The sequence below is a fragment of the Watersipora subatra genome, chromosome 7 (assembly GCF_963576615.1).
Source record: "Watersipora subatra chromosome 7, tzWatSuba1.1, whole genome shotgun sequence".
Taxonomy (NCBI): Eukaryota; Metazoa; Bryozoa; class Gymnolaemata; order Cheilostomatida; family Watersiporidae; genus Watersipora; species Watersipora subatra.
In genome coordinates, this window is record NC_088714.1 from 34,762,601 (window position 1) to 34,786,824 (window position 24,224).

Genomic DNA, 24,224 nt, shown 5'->3' on the forward strand with positions numbered 1-24,224 from the left:
TCTCCATGCAAAGACAAGGTTTGTTATCTTCTCTCAGGTGTTTACTCTCAAACTTGTCAGGAATAAAATGCATTTGATTGTCAACTATCTGTTAATGTTATGATTGACCAGGTTGTGGTTTGAAGAATACATGGGAATTTACGAGAATCTAGATGGTTCCAAGGTTGGATGGGATGGGGTGAGTGTCTGCAAGCCTGAGCTACTTCTCTCGTAACATATCCATGTCTTGAAGGCGCAATATTTGGTGTATACATAGTATACATAGTATACATATGTAATGTAGTTTTGAGATTGGTTACACAGCTAAAGGCAACGAGTTTTAACACCAAATTATTGAAATTACAAGTAGTAATCAGGCCAGTTTTCATAAACCAAGAGGCTCTAGAGTTAGACCAGAGGTGAAGAGTTTTACGAAGGCCATCGATAAGATTGCAGGCACTTATTTTTTTTACAGAGGGTGCCAGGTATGTGCTAATAGTAGTAATAATTTCTTCCTTTCTCACAAACCAAACTCAGTACCATTTACACAATCTCTTAAGTTAAAGCTTAACCATCTTCAAATAATTTGCTAATGAAGGTACCAATTCCTCTATAACTGATGAAAAACTCACAGAAGACTGGAGTATGTTTTTTTCTTGTGATGATGAGTTGTGATGATGAGTTGTGATGACCTTAAGTGGCTTTAATATGTGTCATGATCACAGAAACCATGGTTAAATCGGGATTATAAGATTTAGAGTTATCTACACTAGCAGAAGGAGAAACTTCTCACAGTTATTTTGCAAAAAGAATTTTGATTCCAGCTTAAATACAGCCGATTTTATGGTCAATAAACTGAATGCACACTTACCATTAGTGCAAAAACATAGTGCCGAGAAAACTGGTGTTAAAGTCTGAGAAACGAAAACTGATGCACATTTTTGTTTACATTTCAAAACGTCATAGCAAACAATATTAAGAAGTTGTGATATTTATCTAGATTTCTGTGTTTATATCCAAAACATTATGCTGGATTTAAAAATGTAAACAGGTTTTAGCTGGTTGTCATAGAATTAGCTGTATATTTATAAAAAAGTGTATTACTTAATTTTGCAGATATTAAAAACGGCTTGGCAGTAACGCGATATTTTGCACAACCGTAGTATGATCAACAAAATCTTTAAAAAAATAATAACAGTAACATATTGCACACCATCGGTCACTATATACTTCGATCTTGTAAATTTGAATAATTATACTTATAATTAAATCTTATAATAATCTAAAAATCGAATAATTATTCTTATAGTTAAATATTGTAATAATCTTATAGGAATTGTTAGGAATATATCATCGTCATTCCCTTTACTTTCACTGCTTTTGATATCAGTTAGAATACCAAAGTACTAATTATTAGTTTCCAAATGTCAGAATTATCTTTCAAATCGGCAAAAAAGAAACGATTACGTTTTTCGGACGCCATTCTTCAGTACTTACTGTTTAGCATAGCAACGGTTATAAGGGTTTTTTCCGAGGTTTAAAGACATTTATTATCTAAACTGACTTCAGATTCAGAAAGATCACTCTTTGATTGGTCCAGAAACACGTGTTACAAAAATTGTTACCAATATTATAAATTCAGTTAGTGTAACTTTAAAGTCGGATAACTCAACTCCGTGATTTGCGACTTAACCATGGTTTCTGTGACCGCGGACCCATATGCTTTAATCTTTCGTTTTTTAGTGAAAATGCAATGTTTTATGTTGTCAACCTGCTGGAACAAACTATAACCTTCTATACTGTATTTCCTCCAGCACATTGTGATCAGAGTGTATAATGAAATAAACCTAACGGGATAGTATTTGAATGACTGGTCCACTATATACGACTGCTTAAGTTACTCATCACACACACACTCCGGTCCGCCATATACGACTGCTTAAGTTACGCATCACACATACTCCGGTCCACCATATACGACTGCTTAAGTTACGCATCACACAAATTCCGGTCCACCATATACGACTGCTTAAGTTACGCATCACACAAATTCCGGTCCACCATATACGACTGCTTAAGTTACGCATCACACATACTCCGGTCCACCATATACGACTGCCTAAGTTACGCATCACACATACTCTGGTCCACCATATACGACTGCTTAAGTTACGCTTCACACATACTCTGGTCCACCATATACGACTGCATAAGTTACGTGTCACACACACACTCTGGTCCACCATATACGGCTGCTTAAGTTACGCATCACACATACTCCGGTCCATCATATACGACTGCTTAAGTTACACATCACACATACTCTGGTCCACCATATACGACTGCTTGAGTTACGCATCACACACTCTCTGGTCCACCATATACGATTGCTTAAGTTACGCACTACACACCCTCCGGTCCACCATATACGACTGCTTAAGTTACGCATCACACATACTCTGGTCCACCATATACGACTGCTTAAGTTACGCATCACACATACTCTGGTCCACCATATACGACTGCTTGAGTTACGCATCACACACACTCTGGTCCACCATATGCGACTGCTTAAGTTATGCATCACACATACTCCGATCCACCATATACGACTGCATAAGTTACGTGTCACACACACACACACTCTGGTTCACCATATACGGCTGCTTAAGTTACGCATCACACATACTCCGGTCCACCATATACGACTGCTTAAGTTATGCATCACACACACTCTGGTTCACCATATACGACTGCTTAAGTTACGCATCACACATACTCCGGTCCACCATATACGACTGCTTAAGTTATGCATCACACACACTCTGGTCCACCATATACGACTGCCTAAGTTACGTGTCACACACACACACTCAGGTCCACCATATACGACTGCTTAAGTTATGCATCACACACACTCTGGTCCACACAGTCTTGTAAACGCATGCAATTGGGGACGCGATATTTTTACCATCACTTTGAGGACATTTTTCATCTATCATTAAGAGCTTTAAAAAATAACATATTAAAACAGTTTTTGTTGGGTTTACAAATGCACTGATTTTTGGAGCTGTCATCTTATCCGTTTTTCAGTTATAGCTCATGAGAATTTAACACTAACTTTGGGGACATCACATCACACACATGTATGAATTTTTTATCTAATAAACGGGGACTTTTGCGTAGAGAAGATAACTCTGGCTTATTTTTGTTTTTTTCAACCATTTTGGAGTTGTCGGTATGTGATACTTTTCCCACACTTTCGTAAATGTACTTGTAAAAGTTATCCATCACTAAATTTTTCCCCAAATGTCAACTTAGAAGTTTAATAGTTCTTTATTAAACCTATTTAAAGTACTAATTCTACATATGTATGGTGCGCAAAGGTTGAATCGACCTTAGACTTTTTATGTTTAGTAATAAATTCAGTGTAATCAAGTGCTTCACAGAATTTACGGTGATCTGTTCAAGTTAAGGTTTTGAATTGCAAACAGCCAGGCCTGGGTTGCAGGCTGATGTCTATCTAGATTTAAGACTTTTCAACATTTAACGCGAGTATGTTCAAGGTAAACATTTTAACATAGTTTTCATAGAACTCTTAAGCCCTGAATAGGCAAGAAATTTAATTACTATAATCGATAAAGTATTTTGCTACATCTCATTTTATCACTACCAAAAGCAGCTATCAGAAAATTTACATTGCGCGATCATGAGTTAACTTTTTTTTTTTAAAGTAAAAATAACCAGGCAAGCAAATGTGAGTAATTTTTTTTAAATCAGGAAGCCAAATAAATTTGGATACAGTTAATTTTAGTCATACTTTTCTGTTTGGTTGCACACGATGATTACCACTTTTAATTTAAACTTTTGTGCTATTCTTCTGTTTGTAAGCCATGCATGAAAAGCCAAGCATAGGCGGAGACATATTAGAATCAAGCTTTGGAAATGAAGCATTGGTATCTCCAATATGCCTAATGTAAGCCCAATAACTTTTACCTTATAAAAATATCATTATGTTTAATAAAACGTGTTATCCGTACCAAAAATTTGCCTTCTATTACATTTTCTTAAAAATATATTGAGTTGCCTATCTTTGCAAAAACCATACATTTAATTGTAATCTATTCAAATATTTAATAACAAGATTGACTGAACTTTTAGTGCAGATATGACCACAAGTATGCAAAATATTTTAACCATTAGCTTGGGAGTGCTAAATAAATACTATCACTGCACACACTGATTTGAGCTATCTCGGTACTATTGAAATAAACTTTGTTCCATTTGAAGGCGTGTACGTCATTCAAATTATGTATGATACTACAGTCAATGTTTTTTGAAGTACTTGGCCAGTTATTGTAACTGCAAACCGTCAAAGATAGTCTCAAATATGTTGTCATACAATTTTTCTGATGTATGATGTAAACATAAAAGAAAAGTGTGTTTGTATTAGTATACAGGTATATTAGTTATTTAGGTACAATTGACAAACTATTAGAAGTGCACATGATATCATAAATTCGCTCAATGCTAGTCAAATAGGGAGTCTGTACTTTTCACCATCAACTATTTAGAGGTCAATATGAACACAAGGGAATGTTTGGTATTTTAATCAGCAAGTTTGTAACCATTAGTTTAACAAATTAGTAGAAATATTATCATGAAAATATATCCCAATATTGGTTGTAGAAAAATTATCGCAGGTGTGTATGATATTTTTACCATTGATTTTGGGACACTTACTGATTATTTTATTTGATATCACAGTCATCATCATTCCTAATACCATTGCTGCTCGATGTTCCAAATTTAATGCCAAAATATTAACCCTAATGAATATACTTCTTAAGCAGTTTCCTGAGCACATTGACCAACTATAACAAAAGAGCACAGTCATTCATAGAGTATGTCAACACCATTGCAACAATATGTCCCCAATTTGATTGTAAAATTATTCTCACAGGTGTGTATGATATTTTAACCATTGATTTGGGGACATTGACTGATTATTTTATTTGAAATCACAGTCATCATCATTCCTAATACCATTGCTGCTCGATGTTCCAAATTTAATGCCAAAATATCAACTCCAATGAATGTGCTTTTTAAGAAGTTTTTTGAGCACATTGACCAATTAAAACAGAAGAACACAGTCAGTCATAGACAATGTCAACACCATTGCAATAATATGTCCCCAATTTGATGGTAAAATTATTCTCACAGGTGTGTATGATATTTTAACCATTGATTTGGGGACATTGACTAATTATTTTATTTGAAATCACAGTCATCATCATTCCTAATACCATTGCTGCTCAATGTTCCAAATTTAATGCCAAAATATCAATCCCAATAAATATGCTTCTTAAGCAGTTTCCTGAGCACATTGACCAATTACAACACAATAACTCAGTCAGTCATAGAATATGTCAACACCATTGCAACAATATGTCCCCAATTAGATGGTAAAATTATTCTCACAGGTGTGTATGATATTTTAACCATTGATTTGGGGACATTGACTGATTATTTTATTTGAAATCACAGTCATCATCATTCCTAATACCATTGCTGCTCGACGTTCCAAATTTAATGCCAAAATATCAACTCCAATGAATGTGCTTTTTAAGAAGTTTTTTGAGCACATTGACCAATTAAAACAGAAGAACACAGTCAGTCATAGACAATGTCAACACCATTGCAACAATATGTCCCCAATTTGATGGTAAAATTATTCTCACAGGTGTGTATGATATTTTAACCATTGATTTGGGGACATTGACTAATTATTTTATTTGAAATCACAGTCATCATCATTCCTAATACCATTGCTGCTCAATGTTCCAAATTTAATGCCAAAATATCAATATCAATAAATATGCTTCTTAAGCAGTTTCCTGAGCACATTGACCAATTACAACACAATAACTCAGTCAGTCATAGAATATGTCAACACCATTGCAACAATATGTCCCCAATTTGATGGTAAACTTATTCTCACAGGTGTGTATGATATTTTAACCATTGATTTGGGGACATTGACTGATTATTTTATTTGAAATCACAGTCATCATCATTCCTGATACCATTGCTGCTCGATGTTCCAAATTTAATGCCAAAATATCAATTCGAATAATTATGCTTCTTAAGCAGTTTCCTGAGCACATTGATCAATTATAACAAAAGAACACAGTCAGTCATAGAATATGTCAACACCATTGCAACCATATGTCCCCAATTTGATGGTAAAATTATTCTCACAGGTGTGTATGATATTTTAACCATTGATTTGGGGACATTGACTGATTATTTTATTTGAAATCACAGTCATCATCATTCCTAATACCATTGCTGCTCGATGATCCAAATTTAATGCCAAAATATCAATCCCAATAATTATGCTTCTTAAGCAGTTTCCTGAGCACATTGATCAATTATAACAAAAGAACACAGTCAGTCATAGAATATGTCAACACCATTGCAACAATATGTCCCCAATTTGATGGTAAAATTATTCTCACAGGTGTGTATGATATTTTAACCATTAATTTGGGGACATTGACTGATTATTTTATTTGAAATCACAGTCATCATCATTCCTAATACCATTGTTGCTCGATGTTCCAAATTTAATGCCAAAATATCAACTCCAATGAATATGCTTTTTAAGCAGTTTTCTGAGCACATTGACCAATTAGAACAAAAGAACACAGTCAGTCATAGACAATGTCAACACCATTGCAGCAATATGTCCCCAATTTGATGGTAAAATTATTCTCTCAGGTGTGTATGATATTTTAACCATATATTTGGGGACATAGAACAATTATTATGTGTGAAATCACAATCATGAACAATCAAAAAACCGTTGCTGTAAGATGGCCGTTATTTGACAGCCAAATATCTCAGGCATGTTTACGCTATTTTAAACATTTGTATGGTCACATTAACCAATTATGATCAAATAATGTGCAGTTTTAAGCCATGTAAATTCATCATGCCAAGATGTCTCAATTTGATCACAGAACTATTATCACATATGCATATGACTTTACAATTTTTTGTAAGTTCACTTACAGTCACTAATCATTTCAAAGCATCTGGGCTGTGGGAAAATCTCTCTAATTTAATAGCACAAATATCACAGGAAGTTTTAGTTATATTTGAACCATTAGCTTGAAAAAATTGATCTATAATTGTAAGTGCACACTTATTCGCCAACCATCTTAAAGCGAATGTGTGAGAAGACTTCACCAATTTCGTGCTAAAACTAATATTGCAACTGTGAATGATTTTGCTTTTATTAGTTTGAAACATTGATCAATTATTATCAATCTACACACAGTGATCAAGCATCTCATAGCTATTGTGACAAGATGTCCCCAAATAGATGCTAAAATACCATCACCAGTGTTTATAATTATGTAACTATTCTGGGAAGTTGGCCAATATGCAACTCCGCTCACAGTCGTACAACAGCTCAAAGTATCTGTAATAAAATGTCCCTATTGCTCGCTTCATTATCTCCACAAAGCTTGTATGATTTTTTAACCATTTGCTTGGGGATATTGAGCAATTATTACAAAAGCAGTTTGAGTGATATAGCATCTCAACGCCATTGTGCTATGTTGTTGCTAATTTGAGGCTTCAAATATAACCACGAGTTTGCATGATCTTTTAACCATTGGTTTGAAATAATTGTCAAAATTTACTGGTGCATAAATAGTATTAATTCATATCAAGGATGTTACAAAAAGTTTCCTTCAGTTTGTTGTTACATTTGATGACAAAGAATAAAATATCTCTAATTTGGAAAGATGAATACCACAACAAATACTTATTATATTACAACCATTAGTTTGGAACATTACACAATGATTATAAGAGCACAATTAGTCGCCACCAATCTCAAAACATTTGTAATAAGATGTTCCCAAATTGATGGTAAAAATATCAGTGCATGAACATTTGCTTGTATGGCCATTGGTTTAAAAACATAAAGCAAATATCATAACTGTACATACAGTCATAAAATTTCTCAATGCTGTTTCAATAACTACGAATATTATCAAAACCGTTAATTAAAATACAACCATTACTTTTAGAATATTAATGAATAAATTAAGTATACTTTCATCCATAAAAAATTCATGAAACATTGAGAAATTGGAGGTGTGTTTGTTGTTTCAACGATTATTTTTGCAAACATTAGTTTAACCAAATAATAGAAATAGCATTGCGATAATATATCCTCATTTCGGTTTTGGAATTATTATCATGGGTGTGTATGACATTGAACCTATTAGTTTGGGATTTTTACCAATTCTTGTACGGGAATTATTAGGTGTATTAAAAATATTTATTTTCTTTCAAATATTTGCATGATAGAAACTATTGAGCCTATAATTGGCACAGATACACAAGACAACAACACTAATGCAATACAAATATAATATAATTTGTGTACAGCTAAAAGACAATTTTGCAACTAAAGGTGATTTGCTGTCCGCTAAGTAGGTATTTGCCAGAATTATTTATCTTCAGAATCTGTGAAACAAAATACAACCTGTCAAACACATTTCACTTGCTATGCCTGTTTGGCTTTTAATTCATATTGAAGTTTTTAAAAATAAAAATAGACAGTAACTATCAAATTCTTTAAGTATTTAATAAATTTTTAAGTATAACATTTCAACGTGAAACCTTCGGCAATATTTTACTAAGTCAGTATTGTTTATGATAATAATCATCTATGTGAGCAACATCCAATAATATGAAATATTTTGAAAAGGTGATTCGTCTTTACCGCTAACTGTTGTTCACTTTACTTTTTCGATTCAAAACGCATGGCATAATTCTTTGGCAACTGTGCAGTAAGTTGATGAATTGTGAAAGCTGTTTAGATTGGCAAATATGTACGCATGTCTTTAAAAAAATGGGCATAGTGGAAACCATGTGATATAAAATAAAAGTGAGCATGACCATCAGATGTTGCAAATAAAGTTTAAAATCTTGTGCTTAGGTAGATTTTCGACAAATTATTTGCAGTGTCTGTGAGATTTACAAGCTACCATTTCATTAACAACATGTCTCACTCACTGAATCTGCTTGGTTTTTAGCTAACCATAAAGCCACGCACAGAATAAAATATTATAGAACTGCGTAGACAGAAAATGCTAAGTTCATTTAATATTTGTAAAGCGTCTATGCTATTGAGCACAAACTTTATAAGAGTTTAGGATCTTATTTGTCTTTGATTTAGTGTACAAGCAGAAAATGTTATAATCTTGTCATTGTGTGTGAGCAGCGCTGAACTTTACTGATTGCAGTGTTGAATAAGTCTCTTTGTTCCCTAAGTTTAATTGATCCTTCTTCAGTATTACATAATCATAAGCAGAACAAGACATGTTCAATGTATGACAGGCAAAGTTTCAACAGTCATAAACATGTTGGCTCAGAAAACTCTCAAACAGAGCAGAAAGTTTATTAATGCTGTGAGATTTTTCAAAGCAATTATTAATAAAAAGGGGTGGCTATATACATGTATGAGCTACGCAAAGTAAAGTGAGATGAGTTTTCCAATCTTTAAAACTATAGGTAAGCTTTCCAACAAAGGTAGTAAATGGCCAGCTATAGAATAATTCTAAAAAAAATGTTTAATTCAAATTAGCAATCACAATAGAACAATAAGTAGGTTATTGCACTATTGCTATTGATATCTAAAATTATTTTGTTACAATGCAATTTCTAAAAAGACTTGTGTAGTTTTTCAAACAAAATTACAAAATGACAAAACAAGAGTTTTGGCTGGTGACCTTCCTTGAGTAAAAGACCAAAAGCAATAACTTTGTCAGCAGTAATAACAAACAGTTGACAAGGATCTTCAGGCAATTTTGCAAGTGTGCTTGTGCGAATTTTTAACAAGGGATCTACCAGTTGGTAATTATTGGTGCTCAACACAAGTTTTTGTTTAACTTCGTGTCTAAATTATCAGAAATATTTTTGCAAATTGGTATCATTCCTGCAGACTTTTTATTATTGTGAATTTTATAAGCAATTATCAGCCTCTCTTGCTTCATATAAAATTAGCATTGTAATTAAAACCGTTAAATATTTTTAAGTGTAGTATGTTATGGAGAGCATATCAGAAAAAATTTCTTCTCTGGATGAGAGGCTGTGTGAAAGTCGCAAACCATATGATCTTATTATTGCCTGCAAGTAACCGCATTGCATAATTTCCTTTGTTCTATTAATAGATCTTGTTGCTGTTTGATGTTGCATCATGATTACCTGGACCCTTGCTGCTTAATGTTTAGCAGAAAATAAGTGGAAAGTAATAATATTTACTTGGTTCAGGAAATTCTCTACCAACACTGAAAGTATACCAAAACGACGGATATTAAACAAAAATTATTACAAAAACAACGACACTCGAAAACAACTTTGCAATAATCACTCACTATTAAAGTTCTTGCTGTGCAAGCCGGTACATCAACCGAACTATCTAATGTGATGCAAAAGAAAAAAACTTTGAAAGTGTGATATTCCAGCAATCAACTTTGAGAATCATGCATTTTGGGTTTAAAAGATTTTTTCCAATTGCAATTTAAATTAAAAACTAAAGCAAATCAGTAAATACATGACTTCAAACCTTCTATAGTTAGGGTGATATAATTCTATTGACTATCATAATTTTCTTCTGGTATAAGTTGCTCATGGTTAAATTGCATTAAAATTGTCAAAATACTAAATTTCTCTTGAGAAATTGAAAAAGGTTTTATAAGAAATACCCTTCATATTTGTTTTAAAATGTAACTGTTCAACTCTTTGTAAATTCGAGAGTCCAATTAAAGAATTAATTTGTGTTCCATATTACGTTTTGTTTTTCATAATGTTATCAAATAAATCATTTGACAATATTGCCCTATGTCAGTATAGCGTATGATAATAGTAGTCTATGGGAACAACATCAATTTAGATGAAATATTTTAAAAATATGATTTGTCTTGATTGTTAGCTTTTGTTCATTTTAATTTTTCTATTTAAGATGCATGTGATAACTCTTCAGAAACTATGCAGTGATTTGATGCACTGCGAAAGCTGTTTAGATAGGCAAATATGTACGCATTTCCTTAAAAAATGGGCTTAGTGAAAATCATGTGATCTGAAATGAACGTGAGCACGACTATCATTAATCCAAAACAAATGTAATATTTCCTGTTTGAGGCTAGCTAGGTGATGTTGCAAATAAAGTTTAAAACCTGGCACCTGGGTAGATTCTTAAAAACTATTTGCAATGTCTGGGGATTTTGAAGCCACCATAGCATTTACAACATGTCTCACTTGCTGAGTCTGCTTGCATTTTAGCTAACCATAAAGCTTTGCGCAGAATAGAATACTGTAGAGCAAAGTAGATAGAAAATACTAAATTCATCAAATATTTGTAAATTGTATATGCTAGCAAGAGCAAACTTTATGAGAGTAAACATTTGATTTGTCTTTGATTGGTGTATAAAGCATCAAATGTTATAATCTTGTTATTGTATATGACCATCAGTACTGAATAAGTTTCTTTGTTCTCCAGATTTAACTCCTGATTCTTCGATATTACATAATCATAAGCAAGACACTACAGGCTCAAGGTATGACAGGCAAAGATTGAGAAGCGATAACATGTTGGGTCAGACAAATCGCAAACAGCATCAAATATTCACTAATGCCGAGAGACTTTTTCAAAGTAATTATGGAAAAAAGAGCAACTATCAGTAACACAAAGTACAATTAGATGGGTTTTCCAAACATTGAAACTGTAGATAAAATTTACAACCAAAGTTGTCAATGACCAGTTATAAAATAATTCTCATAAAACTGATTAGTTCAAATTAGCAATCACAATAACAATAGAACAATAAGTAAATTATTGCACTATTGATATCTAAAATTAGTTTGCTACACTGCAATCTATAAAAAATTCTTGCGAATGTCAAATAGGATGTTTCCATGGGAAATATTTGACAACATTGATCTATGTCTGTATAGTTTATGTTAACAGTGATCTTTGTGTGCAACATCAATTCAGATGTAATATTTTGAAAATATGATCCGGCTTGATTATTACAGGTGGTTCACTTTATTTCCTCTATTTAAAACATATAACATTACTCTTTGGCGCCTGAGCAGTTATTTGATGCATTTTGAAAGCTACTTATATTGGCAAATAAGTACGCATTTTCTTAAAAAGATTGGCATAGTAAAAACAATACGATTTAAAGTGAATGTGAACATGAGTATCATTAATACAAAACAAATACAATTTGTTCTGTTTGAGGCTAACTGGGTGATATTGCAAATGAAGTTCAAAATCTCGCGCCTAGGTAAATTATTGGCAAATTATTTGCAGTGTCTGTGAAATTTACAAGCTACTATTTTATTAAAAACATGTCTCACTCACTGCATCTGCTTGGTTTTTAATTAACAATAAAGCCTTGTGCCAATAGAATATTATAGAACGGAGTAAATGGAAAATAATAAACTCATTGAATATTTGTAAATTGTATAGCACAAATTTTATGGAAGTAAACATCTTATTTGTCTTTGATTTGGTGTGTAAAGCATCCAATGTTATAATCTTGTTATTACAGATGACCAGCAGTACTGAATAAGTTTCTTTGTTCTCTATATTTAACTTGTGGTTCTGCGATGTTACATAATCATAAGCAAGACACTACAGGCTCAAGGTATGACAGGCAAAGGTTGAGAAGCGATAATATGTTGGCAAACAAATCTCCAATAGCACGAAAATTTTACCAATGCTGTGAGAGTTTTTTAAAGTAACTATTAGAAAAACAAGCAACTATGACCAACAAAAAGTTAAATGAGTCGGTTTTTCAAACATTAAAACTGTAGGTAAGCTTTCCAACAGAAGTAGTCAATGGCCCGCTATAGAATAATTCTCATAAAACTGTTTACTTCAAATTAGGAATCACAATAACAACAGCACCATAATTAATTTATTGCCCTATCGCTATTGATATCTAAAATTAGTTTGTTACAATGCAATCTATAAAAAATAATTGCAAAGTTTTTGGAACAAAATTAAAAATAGCAAAATAACAAACGTTTACCTGTAAACTTTTTTAATTAAAACAGCGCAAGTAATAACTTTGTCAAGAATAATTAAAAAAACAGTTAACAAGAAATTGCTAGCAGTTTTGCCAGTGTGATTTTGAAAATCTTTGACCAGGGATCTAATATTTGGTATTTTTTGGTGATCAACAAAAGTTTTGATTTCATTTTGTGTTTTAATTATAAAAAATGTTTTTCTTTATATTGGTCTAACTTCTTTAGATTTTTTATTGTTGTGAATTTTAACAAATAGGTAGCAGCCTCTCTTGCTTTATATAAAACAAGCAGATTGCCCGATTTTGCACGGGTAATAAAAATGACGGTTTCAAATGAAGGTGTTTTTTTTTATTTCTGCGTACTGCATTTATTTCTGTGTACTTTTTATATATTTGTGTAATTTATACTGTGCCTGTTTCAGTTCTACTACAGCTCTCTACTGATTGTAATATTCTTGCTTATCATATCAATCAAGCTTATGAGAGAGTCATGTAAGTTATGCATTGTTATGTTAAAACAATGCATACTTATTATAAATGAACATACAATAAAAGACAAAAAGACACTGATATTTATATATAGATTTTCAGTATGCATTGCTTATTTGCTGAGACGTTAGCTAAGCGCATTTGGCTTTGTATCGTATAACAAACAAAGTTTCATGCATTCACTGAACCGTATTAGGCTCTTACATATATACACTACTGAAATCCAGCTAAAATTATATATGATGAATACTACAATAAAATTTAAAAAAATTTAATCTGTTGCATTCCCATGAACGAAGTAAAAATAAACATTAAAAAAATCATTCATGTTGACGATTATTTGCGGTCAGTATTTCACACCCATTTAACACCCCAAAAAATATTTTTATTGTTTGCGAGTATGCAAAAACACTTTGCCTTTTTGTATACCTAATTTTTTGCCAATTCCATGTGCTTGGTGGACAATTTCATGTGCAATCTCATGTGCACACTTTCACAATTATGCTATTAAAAGTTATGCATGACTTCATTTCTACTTCAAACTCAGTTCAAAAGTTCTATAGTTGCCTATGAAATCTTTGTTGAGTAATAAATATACATATTATGACACTTTTTTAATTTACTTTTAGGAACTATTAATGATGATACACATGTATGATGTACAAAGGATAACTCAGCGTTAGGCCATTAGCGATTGACATAAACAGACAACAAATTTAATTACGTTACTGAATTAATTTTGTTGCCGTATCTCATTTTATACTGCTAGCAATGCCAGTTATCAACATATTTACATTGCGTCAGCATGAGTTAACTATTATAAAAAAAAGTAAAAAGAACAGGTGAGGTGATGACAAGCACTTTTTCAAAAATCCAAAAGCCAAAAAGAATTAAATATAATCATTAAATGTTGACACTGCTGCTTAGTTTTACACATTGATAACCGCAATTGATTAAACTAGAAACTTGTATAATTCCATTGTTTTCAAGCCATACATGAAAAGCAAGCCTAGGGACATAGGAGTTAAATTACAATCAAGCTTTAGATAAAAGATTGGTATTGTTAACATACTCAATATAAACTTGAAATATATATATTTTTTAAAACAACTATAAGTATTTTCAATGAGGAGCGATAAATGTATGGCAGAATTTTCCATCTAGCTGTTTCATTCTCTAAAGATATACCACCTTGTCAAACAGCAACGAAAGTTTTTTAGTGGAGCTGATGAAAGAATACTACATAGTAAAAAAGTTCAATGATGGACCGTTGGTCTGAGAAAGAAAAAACAGAAAATTTCATTGAATTCTAACAACATACAGATCTCAGATTACAAATTTGCAGAGACACTTGAAATTGGTTTAATAATGTTTGTTTTAAATGTTTTGAACCAAAATTATCAGACATTCAAGTTAACTTTTAAAATATATTTTAAATCAGAATTTTGACCATTATTATTCATAGATATAGGAAAAATGTAAACGAGTTAGAGAAAGCATTGGAGGCTACATGTTTTATTTTAATATTTTATTCAGTCTAAAAATATCAAGGAAGGATGATGTAGTAAAGTTCTTGCAAAGACATACAATGGATCAAGATTTGAAGTCAATAAAGTACATGTACAGAGATCTTATGCTTAAGACTATGTGAAATTAACCTGAGATTTTATGCAGCTATAACTTATGTAAGAAATGTACGTAATGAATTCAAACAAATCTTTTGAATAATAAAGCGCAATTTTTTTTTAATTGCATATAAACTACAACCATACTAAAAATAAAAGCTAGTAAGTAAAGAAGGATGCATATGTGAGAATATTTGAAAAAGTACAAGAGCTCTCAAGGATTATTAAAGGCCTGAACTATTGAAGGAAGCAAACGAGACACACTTTCAAATGTCTTCTGAGCGTGTATAACTGCTGACCAAATACATTATATTGTAAAAAAAAACTCTGCAAATGCTAAACTACAAAATACATTTGTAATGCAGAAGAGCAAATATAGCCTTTAGCTAAACATAAGTTCAAAAATAGTATAAACGCTCAATTTGCTTCTGAAGCTACATTTTAAAAAAAAACTCACAAATATTGTGACTTTTCACTCACAAATATTGTGAGTTTTCATCTCTTGTAATTTCGTTCTTGTAGCAACTCGCAAATATTGTGAGTTTTTACAAGGTAGAAATTAGCTCCCCAATAAGATATAATGTCCCCAATTGTTAGGTAAAAAGTTTTTATGAGAAGAAAACTCCGAAAATATTTGCCTACTCACAAATGGAAACAGGTCAAATGTGTGTAAGAATTTAACAAACTTAATGGGGACTTACATATTTTTACACACACCCACACTCACAGATGTTCTCGTACAAATGCAGGTAATTGGGGACAGTGCTCAGATTTTGTCGGGAGTTGGATTAAACTATATATTTTTTAGTTTTTTATAAGAAAAAAGGGTTTAAAAGATTGGGGACGTCCCCAATTTCCGAACGTCCCCAATTTGCCTGTTAAATTCTGGTGTGAGTCCCCAATTGCATGCATTTACAAGTTCACCATATACGACTGCATAAGTTACGTGTCACACACACACTCTGGTCCACCATATACGACTGCTTAAGTTATGTATCACACACTCTGGTCCACCATATACGACTGCTTAAGTTACACACCACACACACCCTCTGGTCCACCATATACGACTGCTTAAGTTACGCATCACACACACTCTGGTTCAACATATACGACTGCTTAAGTTTGGCACCACACACACTCTGGTTCACCATATACGACTGCTTAAGTTATGCATCACACACACTCTGGTCCACCATATACGACTGCTTAAGTTATGCATCACACACCCTCTGGTTCACCATATACGACTGCTTAAAGAATAGAGAAAGCATAATATTATTATGCTTTATTATTTATCTTGAGGTGTTGACTGATGTTCTAAAAAATGAATCAAGGAGATTGACCAACCAGAAGCTGAGATATACCCAGCCAAACACAGGTCTACCAAAAAACATAAGTGTTTTGGTAATCATCAATATATGACGTATGAAATCGACTTGTGTGTCATTGGTCAATTAAGCCGACTAATGCGCTCTCCTATAACAATCACGGCGTTTTAATTGATTTAATCCCTGGAAGTATAGAACAATCAAATTGGGCCTAACAATCATTGCTCTGAGAATTCCGAACCAGTCCCTCTGACGTGTAGATTAGTTTTAGCATAAAATAATTACACGCATCTATTATTTCGCAATATTTCGCTATCTTGCTAGTTCAGCTCAGTTTTGTTGTTCTCCCACTTAGCTTCCCTATTCAGACCCATCTTTAGCGCTGTTCAGATTTTTTTAACTATAGCTAATAAATGGAATCAATTAAATCAATCATCAATCTCGGTTATCATTTGGAATTTTCTACAAATTATATTAGTTACATCATTTATTCTATACGCAGTTATATTATTATTTTGTATAATATGCATTATGATTATTATATTAATCATAAAAAATAATCATAGATAAGATAATAGATAAATAGAAAAATCAAATCAAAAGTTATCGTTTTCTTTTTTTACAGCAAGAGCGGCACGGTCAAGTTATTCTTTTTAAAATTCTGGCTGTAGTGAACTTACAGTCTGTTAATAGTGACGATAATCATGAAAATCAACTGAATGCTGCAGTAGGTAAACAGTAGAAAAATGATGAATGAACAAAAATTCACATTCCCATTTCTTATTCTAAACAAACTGCAAATCGCGGATGTCGCATATAGACTATACACGCGCTGTTCGTTGAACCGAGAATCTTCGGAGCATATCTGTGGAGATCGAGTTAAATTTTAAAGCACGATAGTCAAAATCTGCTTTTCTGTTTTGAAAAATCATGGCGAGGGGTTGTGGGCAAATGCTTTTACCACACAATGTTTGCTTGATTTTTCTGAGAAACCAGAGCTAGTCTGTAAATTCTTTACTATCACGAGAAGCGTTTCACATCTCGTAGCCTAAACAATCATTATACGTAACGGCGGTAAGGGTGCGCAACTCCGGCACATGACCAATAAGTTCATTTCATACGTCACAATTCTCGGGATTTTCGAAGGGTTTTCCTCTGATTCGTTATTAGGTAGACCTGTGTTTGGCTGGCTATATCTCAGCTTCTAGTAGGTCAATCTCCTTGATTCTTTTTTTAGAACATCAGTCAACACCTCAAGATAATTAATAAAGCATAATAATATTATGCTTTCCCTATTGTTTAAGTTACGCATCACACATACTCTGGTCCACCATAAATGACTGCCTAAGTTACGCACCACACATTTACAGGAAAGGGAACAACTGAAATGTTTTTTGTTAATATTAAATGATGCTGCCATAAAAAAGTAATACCGTATGTTATAGAAGTTACTATATGCAGTATTGTGGATGTACACGTTACTTAGCAACACCATCTGTTGTAGAAGTTCCTATAAGTTGTATTTAGACTTTACTTGTTACTTAGTGATACCATATGCTGTAGAGTTCCTATATGATGCTGTAGAGTTCCTATATGATGCTGTAGAGTTCCTATATGCAGTATTGCAGCTGTACTTGTTACTTAGTGGTACCATATGCTGTAGAGTTCCTATATGATGCTGTAGAGTTCCTATATGCGGTATTGCAGCTGTACTTGTTACTTAGTGATACCATATGTTTTAGAAGTGCCTATATGCAGTATTTTGCCTGCACTTGTTACTTAGCGATACTGTTTCTTGTAGAGGTTCCTAAGTTTATTCTCGCGTCTAGCTGGTCACAATATTGGCTTCATCAATTGGGAACCTTATCTTGCAACAGTAAGTCGAGTTTTTTTATATATCCTGATTTCTTTGAGATTGTATATGAATAACACTGCTCTTCTCATAGTAAATACCTGCCATGAGGTTGTATATGAATAACACTGCTCTTCTCTTAGTAAATACCTGCCATGCGAGCTTCTCCAATGCTGAAACTTATGATCCATTTGAATTGTGCTAAGTGTGCTAGCAATCACTATCCAAACTGAGTTCTGTATGTTTGTGGCTCCTAGAGGAGAGCTTTCCTCTATCTCTGCCGGTGAGTTCTGATACAGTATGCCTATCTAACACATAAATATTGCTGACATTTTTTGCAAGGTATTTTGTGATAGTTTGTTGCGCTGATGATATCAGCTAAGATTTGGTTCTATGGATCTTTTTGTAATATTATTTCGCAGTCCTTCTGATATGTTGTTGTACAGATATTCTCTGATCCTTTTTTTCTGCCAATCGTTTACTAACAGTCTGTTCCATGGTTTGTCTCTAAATATTATTTTACAAGTATTCTGTGATATATTATTCGCAGATAATAGATATGTTGTTTTATATACATGTATATTCCTTGATTTATTGTTATCATAGACCTATTAACTATATATAATTAGCTGTACTACCCGGCGTTGCCTGGGTAATAAGAAAATATTTGGGCAGAAAATTTATTTTTATTTAACATACTTATACGACATTCACCATTCTTACTTTTAAACTTCATATCATGAGAAAAGTATTTTTGCGCAGTTCAAGTGAATTAAGAAAAAAATACAACTGCTAAGTTTTTCGAACAACTGTAAATTTTGCATTTCGTAACTTGAAAGAAGAGTTTTGTTGAAATAAATTAGGAGGGAAATTGTAAAGGTGTTTAAATGTAAATGTGAAATCATTAGCAAGTAATGGCTAAATATAGTCTGTCTTGCAACAATCACGGTGAAAAATTATTTGGTATACAATTATATGATTTTAGTTTCATTGTTGGCATGCGAAAATATCATGGGCTATGAACATACATAGAGTAGTATAGAAATCCATAGTAATTACATAATGCAATCACCTCCTGGTAAAAATCATAATCATTAAAAATAGTAACAAAATAGTATGTTAACCTTAGTAACTATGGGTACCTACAACGACTTTAGTGCATTTTGTGGTTATGATCTGCATGCCCAAGGTAATATAACATTACAATGTTTTAAGCGAAGAGTTCTTACCTTGGAGACACACGTGTAACATAAATGCTGAATCTAACTTAAATGAATTTAGTTTACTAAACACATACTTAAAGGAAGTTCTAGTATGTATTTTAGTAAACTTCACACTTTCAACAAAAATTGTATCATTTATCTGTTTGCGAATCCATTTTTACCATAACGGATACCACTGAACTCATAGTGAGCAGCGTATATATCTTTTAATAACGTATATAGTCAGTACACAAATCGCCAAATTTGAAATTCAAGAGAAATTAGTGTTGATATCATGTGGCAAAAAACTCGTCCTAACGAAAAAATAACGAACAAGCATCGTGTTTCTTAGAGCTAGGTGAAAAATATTTTATAACAGCAGCATCGTAACGCGTAGGCGCAATGCTCAAATATAGTATATGATAGTGTTTTTGATAAATACTCCTTGTATGGCTCAGTGGTGAAGCGTGTGGATTTAAATCTTGTGGTTGCACCCTCTGTGAGTTCCAATCCACCAGGATGCGGAATTTTAATTCCAAGATTTTAATATCCTATAGCCTGATGCGCACACACACACACACACATTCTCTGATATGTTCTAAAGATTATATCTCATATATTATTTTCATAGGTTCCTTGATATGCTGTCTGACAGATTTCTACTTTGCATTCGCGCAAGAATATTTTTAGATAAATAGTGTATGATGGATATTCTGTGTTGGGTTGTTCTATAGGTATTACATGACAGCTTTTTTTAATATATTAAGAACTTAATATCCTATTTCACCAATCAGTAGAAGGCTTATATTTTATTTTCCATATCTATCCTATGTATATGATAACTTGCAGATATTTTCACGCATACTGAAGGCGTTTGGACTGCCTGTTGGCCCTGCGAGTTACCATCTTTCACACTCTAACCCTGCATACGAGTTTTCCTCTTCTTGCCACTGGCTCGTCGCAATGATTTCACCGACAAATAATTGCATGAATGTGATTGGTCAGTTGGTGCGAGCTATTGAACCATTCATGCATCCTAGTAACAATGGTTGGTTCCAGAGAAGCCTGCATGGAGCTCTCACCAAGCTTTGCTCCATATTTACTACCAGGGTTTATGTTGAGAGGTAAGGTTCACTACATATTTGCTAGCAGGTTCTATGTAGAGAGGTAAGGTTGATTCCATATTTACTAGCAGGTTTTATGTAGAGAGGTTAGGTTTACTCTATATTTGCTAGCAGGTTTTATGTAGAGAGGTTAGGTTTACTCTATATTTGCTAGCAGGTTTTATGTAGAGAGGTAAGGTTTACTCTATATTTACTGGCAGTGTTTATGTAAAGAGATAAGGGTATTCCATATTTACTAGCAGGGTTTATGTAGAGAGGTAATGTTTTTGCCATATTTACTACAACTTGAGCAAATTAAATTTTAAAGTAGAGTTCTGACTGTGCTATTCTATAATATTTGAGCCAAGTTTTTTAGAATGTTTCAATTTGGTGAATTGATGATCTCATGACTAATCCTGAAAGGCTTCAGGGCTATATCTGAACAAACTACCAAACAAGCTATAAATGTAGGACTGCTAGAAGCTACTTTGCCTCAACAATAGGTACAAGAAGCAAAGCTGGGACAACTACATACCAGATGATCAGAAGTTGACCGATGATCAGATCACCCAGTTTGTAGACATTGTCAAACCTCTCATCTTCACCGGTCTCTTCAGCAAACACGGACCCCAAGACATGACAGCTGCTCTTTATAATCTCGCTTTTCTCCGACCGGAACGAGTTCTACCACAACATTTAGAAAAGTGTGTTTCGATTCCATCTATCGCTAGCTCGGTATCTCTCACATCTTTTTTATCTACAGCAGGTTTCTTTTGTGAGACTATCATATACAGTGAAACCTCTATTTAAATGCCATGGCGCTCAGTTTTTCAACCCTGCCCGATTGTGGCAATTTTATTAGAGGTGATGTTCAAATAGAGGTTTGCGTTGTGTTTTTCAAGTAGCTTGTCAGAATTTTGGTAAGCTAGATTTAACCCTTTCATTGGCGAAGCGAATGTCAGCTGTATTTGCACTGTCCTTTGAGTGGAGCGACATTAACCTTTTTAGATTCACTAAATCTACATAATAGCTTACCTCCAACTTACCTCCAACTTGTAGGTGTTTAAATAAATATGCATTTGGAAGTAGAGAAATATCTCTACCAATTGATATTTATTGCTTGCAATTAACCTGCGATGATATTATAGCCTGCGATGCAATTGGTTGTAACTTTCAATTTAATTTTATTCCAAGTTTGAAAGCATATTTTTATTTAATAACTATATTTAACAATGTTATATAAAAGCTCGTTGCACTCATTGATGTTTGCTTCAGTTTGCATCAAAAACTGGCTTTTCATCTGCGATAGAAAGAAGTTATGAGCGTTGATCTATTGTAAGCCGAGTTTAGATAATTGCAATGATGATATCAAATAATATGCCATAAGTCTACAAATTTATAAGTTATACAATAATAATGAACGAGTGACATAAACAACATTTTTGAAGCAAAGATATTTGCATCATTTGCTCAGTCAGTTACATTCTGATTGTTGCTTTTGTATGGAGCCATTTTATTTTCTAACTCTTCAATCCCTTCCACAGTATCTGTTGACCTCAACACTTTTTCTGCACCGCTGAACTAGTCAATATTAGAAAATAATGATAAACTTTTAGCTGCATGCACGCTAAGCACTAGTTTTAGAGCCAGTAAACCGTTTTTTACGTACGTCGAAGTATCAAGATCAAAGAATGTCAAAATGGCGCTTAAACAGAGTGCCATCAATGAAAAGGTGGAGTTCTGTGTTTCAATTCTTCTATAGTGGCGGTCAATTAGAGGTGGCGTTCAAATAAAACTGATGTTCAAATAGAGGTTTCTCGGTATGTCTGCTTTGTGTTATGAAGAATGGTATTTTTTGGAAAGCTTTGTTGTTACACCGCCATAACTTCATTCATGAGCCTCAAGCGATGATGTGAAGAAAATTTTCCTCTTTGCAAGATAGTTCATACAGATTTAGTTGCGCTATGTTTGAGTACATATATATGCTGCGTTTCTGTCAATTTTTTGCAATTAATCTCTGTAATTTCAGATACCTTCAGCAATCATCCAATTCAAATACACAGCTATCTTCGTGAAATATGCTTATGATGAACTTTATGTAATGCGAGAAATAGTATTCGACAATCTTTCGTAGAACTATTTGGATTTATTATTTATGTAATTTATTAATTATAATAAAGTTAAGTGTTGGTCTTAACTCTATTACATGTTTTAGCTTGTATCCAGCTCTAGAGAATCTGACCGAACCACATAGATTAAAGGCAACCCTAGCAGGGACTCTAGGTGTTGCTCGGGCCATGATGATACAACCGGACAGGTATCCGGAAGGACGACTCCACATTATACCAATTCTCCAGCTCTGTCTTCCAGGCATAGACTCCAATGACTGTAACAAAACAATGGTAAATCATGGGTTACTGTTTTGCCCTAAGTACAACCATGTACATTGTACATTTTTTACTTTGAGTTGTACTAATATGTCTTTTTTATCAGGTATCTAAAACAATGATACATATGATGGGATTTTGACTGACTTGTAAGTAAGAACTAAGTTCATACACTGTGGTTATACTACTGGATATGATGTGTATGACTACATTTACCTTAAGGTTGACTTGCAATAAAATTTACATTACAGTTATTTGGTATCAAAGGATTCACCATGTCTTACTCTGTTGTAGGTGCCAAATATGTGGAAATGTGATTACAAGCTCTTAAAAGCTCAAAAACGAACAGTTAATCGCCGCCATCACGAAACCGCCATAGATTAGAATCGGTTTATTTCTCTGACATGGTCAATCCATTTGGTTATTATTTTGACCCGTGATGTTCTCACGTGAATGGAAAGGCCAATAAAAGGCTCAATATAAAACGTCTCGAGCACTAGTTTATGGCAAACACTTCGGGTTCTACAGAAAAGCCCGTATCAAATATAGATGCTCGCTACTTTACAGTTTTGTTTCGGCTTGGTCTAATCGTCTAGTCGTAATCTGATCATGAGACCCATACTTCCTGCCAAACGGCGCGAATAATTTCTGCAGCATTTTTCGACTATCACAGGTGACCAACAGGCTCGTCATGATTATCAGAGGATGACATGCACTCCTTCGAGCTAAGGTTAAAAGATTAAACAAATTTTTATGGTAGGTTTTGTGATATCAGTGCTCAAAGTAACAGCATTACAATGATGATGAAATAGACCCGTGAAGACAATAGACATGATTTTATTGAGTCCGTGAAGTATATTTGGGAAAATATTTCGACGAATGAGGTTGCTTGAAAGTGTAAACAGAAGCCATATTGTACAACTACGTCCCATTTGAGCCATTTTGGAAAGAGATTCTAATCTATAGCGGTCTCGTGATAACGGCGGTTAACTGTTTGTTTTTGAGCTTTTAAGAGCTTGTAATCACATTTCCACATATTTTGCACTTACAACACAGCAGAGGAAAACATAGGGAATATTTTGATACCAAATAAATGTAATGTGAATTTTGTTGCAAGTCAACCTTTAAAGACATA

The 24,224-nt window shown here is 33.3% G+C and overlaps 1 protein-coding gene across 1 annotated transcript in view; it reads left to right on the forward strand.

Moving 5' to 3' along the window:
- Positions 1-24,224, forward strand: part of LOC137399285 (proteasome activator complex subunit 4B-like) — a 77,374-nt gene that overhangs the window by 2,068 nt on the left and 51,082 nt on the right. The window contains exons 6-10 of the mRNA XM_068085323.1: positions 112-178; positions 18,347-18,421; positions 20,449-20,723; positions 21,206-21,406; positions 22,918-23,104. Of these exons, the coding sequence (XP_067941424.1) occupies positions 112-178; positions 18,347-18,421; positions 20,449-20,723; positions 21,206-21,406; positions 22,918-23,104 (805 nt within the window). The remainder of the gene's footprint in view (positions 1-111; positions 179-18,346; positions 18,422-20,448; positions 20,724-21,205; positions 21,407-22,917; positions 23,105-24,224) is intronic.